A 12,356-nucleotide genomic window follows, 5' to 3' on the forward strand; every position below is an offset into this window, starting at 1 on the left:
CTTTAGTTAATGCATTTTAAAGATTTTTTTCCTCTTTTGAATTATCAGGGAAAACAGATGATGCCAAGGCTTCAGAAAAAGTTAAAACCCCTTCAAAAAGCACAGACTTACAGCGGTCACCCTCTGATGCTGGAAAAAGCAGTGGGGATGAAGGAAAAAAACCACCATCAGGTATTGCAAGGCCACCCACCACCGGATCTTTTGGTTTTAAGAAGACTGGTACAGGGTCTGCTTCTTTGATTACAGCTAGTGGGGCAACTGTGACAAGTGGTTCAGCCACCCTTGGGAAGATCCCAAAGTCTTCTGCAATCTCTGGAAAAACAAGTGGAGGACGTAAAACAAGCTTAGATGGCTCTCAAAACCAGGACGATGGCGTTTTACTGATCAGCTCCAAAACCCCTCTACAGTATCGCAGCTTGCCTCGTCCTGACAAGTCCAGCACAAGTGGCATTGTGGGCAGAGGAGGACACAGATCAAGTTCTAGTAGTATTGACTCAAACGTCAGCAGTAAGTCAGCTGGCACACCCAGTAATAAACGTAGAGAGCCTAACAAAATCAGTTCTGGAAGATCAAGTCCTGTCACCATCAATCAGACAGATAAAGAGAAGGAGAAAGTAACTGTTTCAGATTCAGAAAGTGTTTCATTGTCCAGTTCTCCTAAATCTAGTCCTACGTCAACCAGCCAGACTGGCTTGAGGCAACCGGGTTCAAAGTACCCTGATATTGCATCTCCCACCTTCCGCAGGTAAGACACCATATACATTTTCTACAACTATGTTCATAATAATGACTTTAGGATTTTACTGTAAATAGTTTGAGAAATGGCTTCCACAGAAACACTGTAACTCTAAAAGCAAAACAACTTTTTCTGGAGAAATGAATCATCAGAGCAAATTCTAAACTACTTTTCAAATGTGGCTTCTGCATGTTGGTTATTTTTTTACCTTAATACCAAATGATAAAATGAAACCTTTTAAGCCATGTTTGTCATTTGTAAATTTTAGGACCCGGTTAAGAACTAGCTGATTGTAAGTGACTGTGAATGACTTAGAACTTAAAGGATAAGATTTTGTGCAAAACTGCCAATATAGAGCAATTTTTTTTTTTTTTTTGTAGACACAACTTCCATTACAGTTATAAATAGAGCAGTGTGATTAATGTGAACTTTTGAATATCAGCCACTGTATGCAAGAAGATGATGTTGCATTTAATAAATATGAATTGTTATTGTGTACATCAAAATATTATCAGGCCTGATACAGGATATGGGAATTGAAGCACCATGGTAGCAAAACAGTTGCTTTTTGAGATTCTGGATTCAAATCCATCACCTAGTTGTTGTCCATGTGGGTATTTCTCCAGGTGGTTTGGTTTTCCTCTTACATCCTCAAAGATGTGCTGGTGAGCATGATTAGCAGCTCTAAACCATCACTAGTCTGAGCATGAGTGTGAGTATGAATAGGCCCTATAATGGTCTGGTACCCCATCTGCACTGCACCACAGTGTTGCAAAATGATAGAAGCAAATGAGTCATTTAATCATATTTCTTTTTAGTTATGTAAGTTGAGCATGGGCCCATACTGTCTTCAATAGGCACTGGAGAGAAATGCTAACTGAAATGCCTTTTCTATGCAATTCCTATAAAAGTATTAAAAGATTCCCCCTTTTGGACTTGTTCAAATATAAAACCTGAATTAATGTTTTTATGGCTTTTAGCACAAATATGTTTTGATATCCCTAAGAAATGTGTGTTTTGTATTGGTGTGTTTGTGGTAAAAAATTGTTGGCACTGTTAGTCTTAAGAGCTGGTTAAGTTTTGGATGAATTCCAACTATTCTTCAAGCATTTAAACTTCAGAGTTTTTCATTCAAATGCTAATAATAGGCAAACCACTGCTCAGTTCACACAATTTAGCTTATGCTTTTAGGATTTCAGAAGAAAAACTATCATTAATTTTGAAATAATTCGAAATCTTCAGTTCTGACAATTTCAAGTTCAAAATTTTTAAACACAGTAATGGTACAGGGTCTTACTCATATTTTGTGGTAATTTCCCTCCATACATTGTACTCATGTTGTGAATTGGAAAAGAATGATATGGGCTTGCCGCATCTTTTTTTTTAGGGGTGTAATAACACTCTACAGGCGATACTAATTGTATTATGACTATGAAATAGAAAATATCAAACTGCAATACTGTATTATTTCCATACATTCAATGTTATGGCAGGTTTTCTTCTTTTTATGATATACTAGAAGGAGTACCCGGTGTTGCCCGGGAATCTATAACTGGTGAATTTCCCAAATGAAAGAAATAGAACATAGAAATAGAACAAACAGTTTTCTGATTCACATTTTATTGTAAGTTCCTCTACTTTGGATTTTGTCTGCTGTGGCGTTTGAGACACCCTTGAAATAGACTTTTCTCTGGCATCTGAAGTGGACCGTGGAATTGTACATCTTTTTTTCGGTGGCATGAGTATATTCACGTAAAGCAGGAGAATTATAATGTGTTACATGGTATTACGTACGGAATACGCACCACAGTGAGATGAATTAACTTTATTTACACCACATTTAAAAGTGACAAACCATAGACATATATAGATAGACGCCACATTCACTGTGTTGCCCAGTCGACATGATACGTCAGCGCGTCTGCCCTATTGCAAGTGGTAAAAGTGCCATTTAAACTAACACACATAGATGTGGAAACTGGGTTTTCTGATGAAAAAACAATAACGTTTAAAACAGTATCGTTTACATGCAACAGATTTTGCCAAATCCTTTAAACGTAACAATTTATACCCATTTATACACTAATAAAGACAATTATTAAATAATACTAATAATATTAATAATTATTATTATTAAAGAATTCCTCCCATATAAGTAACACTTTGCAGACTACCTTCTTCCATCTCCGAAACATTTCTAGACTTTGTCCTGTTCTTATGCAACACAGTACTGAAATGTTGATTAATGCCTGAGTCACCTCACGTATAGATCACTGTAATGCTATTCTATCTGGCATCCCACAAAAACTTATCCATCTCTTCCAACTTCTTCAAATTTCTGCTGCCAGGATAATAACCTGATGTTCTAAATCCACTGAACATATTACACCTATTTTCTCTTAGCTTCCATGGCTCTCTGTTAACTACAGAATACAACACAAAATACCGCTCTTAACATTTAAAGCTCTCCAGTATTGAGTCGAGGTATTGACGTGAACACCATACATACGGGGTATTGACGCGAACACCATACATCGTCATACATACTGGGTATTGACGCGAACACCATACATACAGATACTATCAAATTATATATAAGGATTTCTAAAAGCTTTGTATAAAGTTTGACTTAGTCTTCAATTTCCTGAATCGAGTTCTCATCTTTTGTAAAAATCATTTAGGCCCTGACCCAGAGAAACATTAGCATAGCATAATAGTGTTTATATGCTTGCACCCAGGACCAGCTTAAGGGTACATTTTGCCACTAGGCGAACTCGGTTGCAAGTGCCCAAAAAGAGATATCCTGCATAGAATCCCTCTTTTAGATCCGTATAGTCATTTTCGCTCCCCATTGAGCATGGTGCCCCTAGGTTAGTGCCTACTTGGTCAATGTCTACAGCTGACCCTGCTGCACCAAATATTGGGATAATTTTAAATAATGCCAAAAGTTCAGTTTTAGTCTCATCATAGAATCTACCTCAGTTTGGTCCTACAATCTCTGACAAGTCTCTGAAAACTGTGATTAAATGAAAACATATGAAAAGATTGAATTATTGTTTCACGAGTCATTTCTCCAATTACACATTTAGAAGTTAGCTTCTCTAGGGCTGCCAGAAGACCTTTTGGTGGAAGTGTACTAAATTAACATAATTTTGGACAAAAAATCTGTGAATGCCTTTCAGATAGCCTTGGTGTCCTCCTAATTCATTAACGGCTGTGTTTGGCATACTCCCAGATGGGCTTAATATGGAAAAGGGCAAGCTGCTTGTAATTGCCTTTACTTCACTATTAGCACATTGACTAGAAGAACTCCAGCCCACCTGTTATAAGTAAGTGGGTAACTGATGTTCTATATTATTTGAAACTGGAAAAATCAAATTCTTACTTAGAGGATCTGTTCAAAACTTTTCTAAAGTATTCCAAGATCTTGTTAATAAAATTTTAGAATTTATATCAAGGAAAAGGCCATTCTTCCTTCTTTTCTGTTTTTAAAGATTTGCTAATGCATGTCCACTCCTTCTGTCAGGTGGGGGTTGAATTCTGCTTGGTAAAGTTTGACATAATTTTATGTAATGTTATCTTCTTTCTTGTATAAGTTAGACTTGATTGTGTGTGTTACTTTCTTCAAATAAAAGTAAAAAAAAGACCTACCCAATAAGTGTTACCCACCTTGTTAGTTTTGGATTAACTTCTCTTCCATTTGTGTTCATTGCTACTCTGACATATTTCCTTAGTTTATTATTTGCTATTATTGAGGTGTGGCCAACATCCAATATCTCAGAAAGTTTATTATAACCTTATTTCCCAACAGATTCCTTTTCTGTAACATTATAAATTATAATATCATCAAATCCATTCTGAATGATCATTTGTCTTCATGGTTTAAGTTTTGTTCTGAGGCATTACTATAATACCTACACCTTCATTTCAGGGATATGTGAACTTTTAATGCTTTATTCCAGAGATAAGTGCATTTAAGTTGATCTCATATGAAATGTGCGATCTATTGAACAAGTTACAGTATATAGCTAATAAAGGAATAGCTTTTTGCATTATGCCCCTAGTTAAATCATTAATACTAATGTAAACAGTTATTTGTTGCATTTAGAATGAGTTTAGGAGTGCCTGTAGAGTTTTGTTTTTAACAAGGTTTAAAGGAACAATTTTCTTTTATCATGGGTAAACAATATTTAATAGAATTCCATGCTCTAACCAACTAAATTGTGAAAAAGTCATACAAGAATTAACTGTTTTTCACCCAATGCACACACTTTTCTTAATCCATTTTCTACACCTGCTCCACAGCACAGGTATGGTACATTATTCTTTCACATGACACTTTCATGCACACAATCCTGCCAATCCATGTAACCTGTATACCTTTGGGATATTTCAGAAAATTGGAAAAGCAGGAAAAAGCCCAGATAGACAAACTCCACACAGTCATGCAAGCACTAACCCTCCATACACGTTGCTTAACTTAATTTTGGCTTTATAATCATTTGGACAAGGAGTTGCACTCAAATTAAAGCTTCATAGTTTTTAAAATAATGTAGTTAAAGTGTGTCCAGCCCTGTATTGAATCTTGCAAATTACTGACATATTGTACTGTAAAAAATGATAGTAGAGATTGCATTAGCGCAAACAAATGGAAATTATTACTCGGTGAAATAACAGAACAGTGAAAAGAAATTGAATATATTCTTTGGATTTAAACTTTAAGTTGGAGACTTGTAGATCGTCTAATTCGTGTTGCCATCGGGGAAAAGTAGTGTTTCTTCCCAATGAAAAGGCATATCCATGAGAATTAAAAGATTTGTTATTTGGTGAAAGTGAAATCCACATACGCGAGCGGCAGAGATGCGAAGTGACTGGCATGTAGTGCAGGCTGTGAGGTTGGCGAGCAAAGCAAGCAGAGAGTGAAACCCCCTAGTCTTTTTATGTTTATGTGTCATACTATGTTGGGTGCTTCAGATGTGACTTGCTGAAGGTGAACAATTATCCATTACTTCTTTCATTTATGTTCTGAATTTGATTGCAGAACACACTAATTCTTATGCACTGCAAAAAATTAAATCTAAGCAAGTGAAAAGTTCTTATATTATGAAATTAAATCTTGTTTCCCTTATTGTAAGAATTGTCGATTTATCAAAAAAATTATTTAAGATTGTTTAGCTTACTTTAAGAAATCTTGTCAAGTAAATTTTGCTTACCCCATTGGCAGTTTTTTTTTTTTTGCTAAATAAAAGCTAAACCATTCCCATTTAAAGTAGTTTGTGTAGTTTTTGTATATGCATTTTTGGCAGTGTGGCACATTTTAGAGTAGCTGGTCAACCCAACATGCACGTACATATTCATATTTCTTTAACTATTACACACATAAAGATCGAATGATGGTAAAGAATCCCAAGCACCTACATATGCCTGAATACTGCAGTGAAAAGAGAGAAATTAAAACCTTAATGGAAAATATGTTGCCAAACCTAATTACACTGTTTTCACAAATAAACCTAAAAATGTGAAATACCAACATATCTGATGACAGAGTAAACAAGCAATAGAAAAACAAATCAGAAATCACTGGTTAAGAGTGCTGAAAAATGTGCATGGAATTCTATTGACAAATAATTATTTCAGTGGGCTTTGCTGATGATAGATTCCTTCTTTATGTACTGACTGAATTCTTCTTCATACATAGAAATAAAGCACAGCACTCAGCAAATTCAATATTCTATCTCATTAATTTCCTACTTGTATGCTACTATAAATAAATTGCTGTCACAACATTTTTTCCACAAAACTGATCTCTTGTAGAGTCACAGTGTAAATAACACACTGATTTTTAAAACTGAAGTTCGTTTTCATTAAAATAAAAAAGAGTTCTAAACTCACTTATGACTAAGTTTTCATTTTGTTTTGAGATTTTTCATGAATAATGTGATTTCATCAGACCTCCACTGGCACCCAACAAACAAGCATTAATAATAACCCTGTACTTTTTCAGTTATTGCAATATATAGTTTAGAATTATATTGCCTGACTCTCTAAGCAAAGTCATTATAAGGCAAATATAATATTGTCTGGATTTCAGACACATCAGGCTGATCCTTATAGGGTGACAGTTTTCCAACAGTCTTTGGTTTTAGAATTCAATATATTCAACCAATTAGAAAATTTATACTACTAGTCTGGAAAATTAGGTTATGATTAAAGATGAAACACAACAGCCAGTCAGCAGTGAATTGATTGTGGTGAAGGCAGTGCATTTTGCTAGTTATATAGTTACTACAGTTTTGTAAAGACAAGCGGACATCTATTTACTGACACCAAATAAACCAATTTTAGGGGGCTTAAGCCATTTTTAGCTGAATCCTAACCTAACCTAAGACACGTGTTTGGAGTGTTGAGTACCGGTTTTCTGAAACCAGCAGATAAAATTAATGAATGCATCTTTTCATTATGTATTGGCCATTTATAACTAAGCCTTTACTTTATCCTTATTTATGAAAAATAATTTAGACCTTTGTATGAGACTAAGTTGATCTGTCAAAATGAACAAAATAATTTCTGTGAACAGTCTTGAGCAATTTTCATTTTATGATTTTTCCATGTTCTTGTTTGCTTTAGACACCTGTCCCTAGTCATTATATAGTTTCTACTGTTTTAAACTTCAAGCAAAGTTTCATCTTGTAGAAAACAAGAGTATACACATTTGAAAGCACCTTTTCACAGATCTTCTATTTACTATAAGATAACCGCAGTAGGAGGACTAGGTTAGCCATGAAACACTTTCCGTAGATTTGCCTAATTTTTGCCAAATTTACCACTTTCGTTTGTTTTACTCACAGTTAATTATTTGCTTTCCATTAGCATTTCTGGCAGAGTTGTATAGAACTCTTTATTGCATTTTTCTTTCTTATTGCCCTGTAATCTCAAACTATTTTATGTACTGTGCAGTGCCACTGTCTCAGTGACAGAAATGCCAAAAATGTCTTGCTGGTGCCAATGATTTAATGTATTCCAGAGTCATTTATACTCTAAGCTGAGAACACAAGAACTTATAGAAAAATGCTCAGTGGCATAACTGTGACCCAGTGGGTAGAGATGTTAAGAAAAGGAGATAAGGAGAGAGCAGTGTTGTAAGGAGGTGCTCTGTTTGCTAACCTTTCTCAGGCGAGAGATTAGCGTTCTGTTGTTACCAGCCAGTGGGCAGATATGCAATTAGCCAGTGGGCCTATAAGTAGCATCGCATACTAAGCAGTGTTACTGTCCTAAAAAGAACTTCTTATCAAAAGAAGAAATAAAATAAAGTTTTCCCTGAGAGAAGATAGTGATACTGTATGACATAGAGACTAACAGGTAGCCCTATATACAATTAAAGATGTATGTCACTTTAAGGGACTATTACAGCATCAGCTGTGCTAGAGATTTTAAGGGGACACTTTGGCCTAGTAGTTTCAATACATTAAAGATTAAAGTTAAACTTCAAAGGTCTGAGAGCTGTCTGGAAGTGATCCACAAATGGGGTTTAATTAAGCAAATCCTTGCCTGTTGCAACTTAGAAAACGTGGCAAAGGCTATCCGGGAGGCGCTGCAGCCTAGAATTTACAAAAAAGAGCCTGTGCAAAGTAATTGTTTTTATTGGTGGAAGTGAGGGTGCACAATCCTCAGTCATACAACTACACTTCAGAACCTATGAAGAATGGAGGGGTTTTGTTTGTCAGTGCTAATAAGTCTTTAAACCATCCAAATTAGTAAAGCTTGTTGGGAAAATCTAGGTTTATGATTGTTTTGTTCATATCTATGTTTTTGTTTTTTTTAAACTGTTTAAAAATATATTTTTCGCTCGTGTTACATAGGAGGAGAGGCCTTCACAATTTATTATTTGTACATTTGTTGATTACCTTTTGAAAAGATCTATCTTGCTTTTTATTGGAGTCACTATTAATAATTCCACTCTTCTTTAAAGACTTAAATATTAACAATTCCTAATGATGAGTTAACCACAGATTTCTATATATCTACGTACAAACATTGGTCTTTCTAATAAGGCCCTAATAACATTATTGTGCATCTAATTCTGTTTCAGATTATTTGGCACAAAAGCAAGTGGAAAGCCCAGCTCCTCAGCCAGTCCTGAATCTGTGAAAAGTTCATCAGTGATTAGCAACTCTCATGCTACATTGGCTCGGCAGGGCAGTCTTGATTCTCCCTCCTCTGGCACTGGTAGTATGGGCAGTGCAACGGGGCAGAGTGGAGGAAGCAGCCCACTCTTCACCAAAGCTCCAGACCTGACCACTGATGTAGTCAGTCTAAGCCACTCTCTGGCTTCTAGCCCTGCATCTGCCCATTCTCATACATCAGGAGGCAAGCAGTGGTCTGCAAACCTTAGTAGCTCATCAGCTGGCAGCAAAGACACCTTAAGTTACCAGTCTCTTACCAGCCTACACACAAGCTCTGAGTCTATCGATCTCCCTGTCAGCCACCACAGTTCCCTAACTGGCCTTACCAGCACTCCAAAAGAGGTGCACAGTCTGCTCATGAGAACTAGCAGTGTCAAGTCGACGTTGTCAGAGGGGTAAGTCCTAATCTTAAAATAACAAGTCAAATGGGGAATAGCAGATCGGTTTCTTCCACTTATTGTGACAAAATGCATATGACTACTGTCCAAGTTTTATTTATGCCATAGTTCTAGTATATGCTTTGGATGTTGGCTTATTCAGTCTTTTTGTTTTCATTTTTCATTCATTCAATGTTCATCTATAATCATACAAGAAAAGCGAATTATCCTTTAGATACTATTTAAGAAATCTGGAGGCATATCTAATCATTTGTCTCATGCTTTTTAACTTTCCTAACAGAAAGCCATGGAACTTCTTTTTTATGCGTGTTTTATTGAGCAGGTTTTTGTTTGCACTGTTACCTTAGAACCAGTAACATAAAATTCACAAAGAGATATTTTAAAATATATAGTACATTCTTGTCATAATTATCCATAGTACTTTGTTTTTCTATTTTGTGTTCCGTGGCTGATTCATACAAAAAGCATGTGTACAATATAAATACTGATTTACTTACTTAAGTATATTAGGTCATGGAATTTGAATTTTTTTTTTTTACTTTCTTTTATTATTTTAACAGCATGCAGCTTGACAGAAACACACTTCCCAGAAAAGGATTAAGGTATTTTTAGCTTGCCTTCAGACATGAGTACTCTACCTCATTTTCTAAGTTCAATTATTTTTTTGTGTGTATGTTGTGTTCATTGACCTCCAAAGTATATAATTTTTAATAATAATAAAGGATTGAACTTTTAGATTCTGTGTCAAGTGGATTACACTGTCCTTGAAAAATTGAATTTTTGAATTATTAAAATGATCCATTTTGAAATATAAAGAAGGCTAGAACTGGATGGATGTGGATGATGATCTGCTAAATCCCTGCTTTTCCATATGATGATCTGTTTGTTAGTATATTGGTATAGCTGCCTGTATACTACCTTTCTTCAGCAATTCAAAGGCATATGGTTAATGTGAAATCTGATAAAAGATAAAAAAAAAAGATCAAAATAGTTTAATAAATAGTTAAAAAAAAATACAGTAACCTAAATCAGTGGCAGAAATGTTTTGAGCTCCAATTGAAACACAATGTAGTATTTACAAAGAAGTGCAATATTTATGTTTAGTACAATTGTTTGCTTTTGCAATTCTCACTTCATTTAATAAATCGGATTTTTATAGTGCATTAAAAAGTAGCCAATGGAACCACAATATTAAAGCATGAATTTCACTTGCCATTAAAAATGTTCAAGAAAGGTAAATGTCCTAAAATTAGCAGTCATTAGTGCTGCTGCTTCATAGTCTCAGGGATTTGAGTTTGAATTCCTGCCGAGTTATTCCCTCAGAATATCTTGCACCTTCACTGCCTGCCTGCATGAACTTTTTTCTCTTTATATTTCTTTTCTTCCTGCTTCCAATGGTAGATGAATTAATCTGGTATGAGTGAACTTGCACTTGTCTGATGCAGCCAGCATAGGTGTACTTCTGCTGTCCAACCAGGAAAAGAAAAAGCTGGTTTAAAAAATGTATGATGGGGCAAAACAGTAAATATAATAATATAATATGTGTATATGTTGCAATGTAATTTGTACTGTAATTTTTTAACTCACTTACTCCTGACCTGGATTGCAGGCTGGTGGATTGGGATGAAGCCTATAATTTATGCTATATGCAATATATACATTTATAAACTCCTGTTGTTGCCATTGTGGCTCTCTGTCTTTTATGTAGGCTTTCTGAGATATGTAATAATGCCCAATGACTGACTGGACATACTCTTGCTGCTACTACTTCTTTCCAGCCCAGCTCCAACAAATAATTTAATGTGATAAACATATTTATAGATTTTCAGTGCTTTCCAGTAATTTCTTATTTCTTTCCATGTTTTAACTTCTCACCCTGTTTATAATTAGTTTGAGTATAACTTTATAGACACAATAAGCTACCAAGTAGTGTGGTAGACAGTAAGACTTTAGGGACTTTCAAAATTAGACTTGCTACCTTTTTTTAGAAGAATTAAGTGGATAGAACTGGTGAGCTTTGCTGGGCTGATTGGTCTGTTCTCGTTTAGATTGTTCTAATAAAAATTAATCTGTAACATAACTACCCTGCAGTAACTGCTCCTTTATAGGATAACTCATCTTATGTTTTAGGCATTAGCACACACTAGAGCTTAGCCAAAATGATATAAATGTAGATAAAATTAAGTATGCAGTGTGAGGTAGTCAGCATGGTCTACTGTCTGGAGTTGCCGATTCAACCCTCACTGTATAACCCTAAATTGCCTGTGGTGCAGTAGAGAAATACGCAATTTATTGTATCCTGAATTTGTATGGCATCTTGGGTAATGGCATTAACCACATACATAATAATAACAACAATATTTTTGATCCTGTATAGGTGATTTTTAGATTGTTGCTTGAATTTGCTGCTTGATCTAAAAACATGGTGTGCATCTTGACATATGTCATATATTTTCATAGTGGACACATCTTAAGAGGGTCTGGTAGAGCAAAGATAAGAAGGAAAAACATTTTTTGCTACTTCATGAATGTTGCTTGACATTTTTTGACATATTGGCAAAATTGAGTCTTTAGCTAGTCTGCTTTATATTTAGATGCTAAAAATCAATATATTTTAGTGAGCATCTATCCATTTATTGTCAAACTTTATCTTACTCAGGATAAAGGATGACCACAGCTTGACCTGACAATATCAGACGCAAGGCAGGAGTCAGTATTGGACAAGGCACCAGTTAAGTGCAGGAAATGTCAATATGTCACCTCTAGTATCTGCAACTGACAAACCGTTCAAGTTACACAGTATAAATCTACTTCATATTTACTGCTTTGAACACCACTTGCAGCCTAGTTATTATTTTTAGTGTAAATAAGGATTCAAAAAGTGCTTAATTGCATTAGAAGCAGCACTGTTATCTGCCAAGTTCACAAGCGGTTCGATTCCTGAGTTTGGCTCAAAAAGGATAATGCCACAATTAAAACTGTCACTCGGGCATAAAGATGAAGGGAAACAGAACAGAAAAAAAAAATTAAACGTGGTCA

At 35.3% G+C, this 12,356-nt stretch overlaps 1 protein-coding gene across 9 annotated transcripts in view; it reads left to right on the forward strand.

Moving 5' to 3' along the window:
* nav3 (neuron navigator 3) overlaps positions 1-12,356 on the forward strand; it is a 544,841-nt gene that overhangs the window by 434,327 nt on the left and 98,158 nt on the right. For 8 of the 9 annotated variants that reach the window (XM_039761717.1, XM_039761722.1, XM_039761719.1 and 5 more), the window contains 3 exons: positions 49-745; positions 8,826-9,314; positions 9,878-9,919. In XM_039761717.1, the coding sequence (XP_039617651.1) occupies positions 49-745; positions 8,826-9,314; positions 9,878-9,919 (1,228 nt within the window). The remainder of the gene's footprint in view (positions 1-48; positions 746-8,825; positions 9,315-9,877; positions 9,920-12,356) is intronic. The other variant, XM_039761720.1, reaches the window with a different exon arrangement.

This window comes from Polypterus senegalus, chromosome 8, assembly GCF_016835505.1.
Source record: "Polypterus senegalus isolate Bchr_013 chromosome 8, ASM1683550v1, whole genome shotgun sequence".
Taxonomy (NCBI): Eukaryota; Metazoa; Chordata; class Cladistia; order Polypteriformes; family Polypteridae; genus Polypterus; species Polypterus senegalus.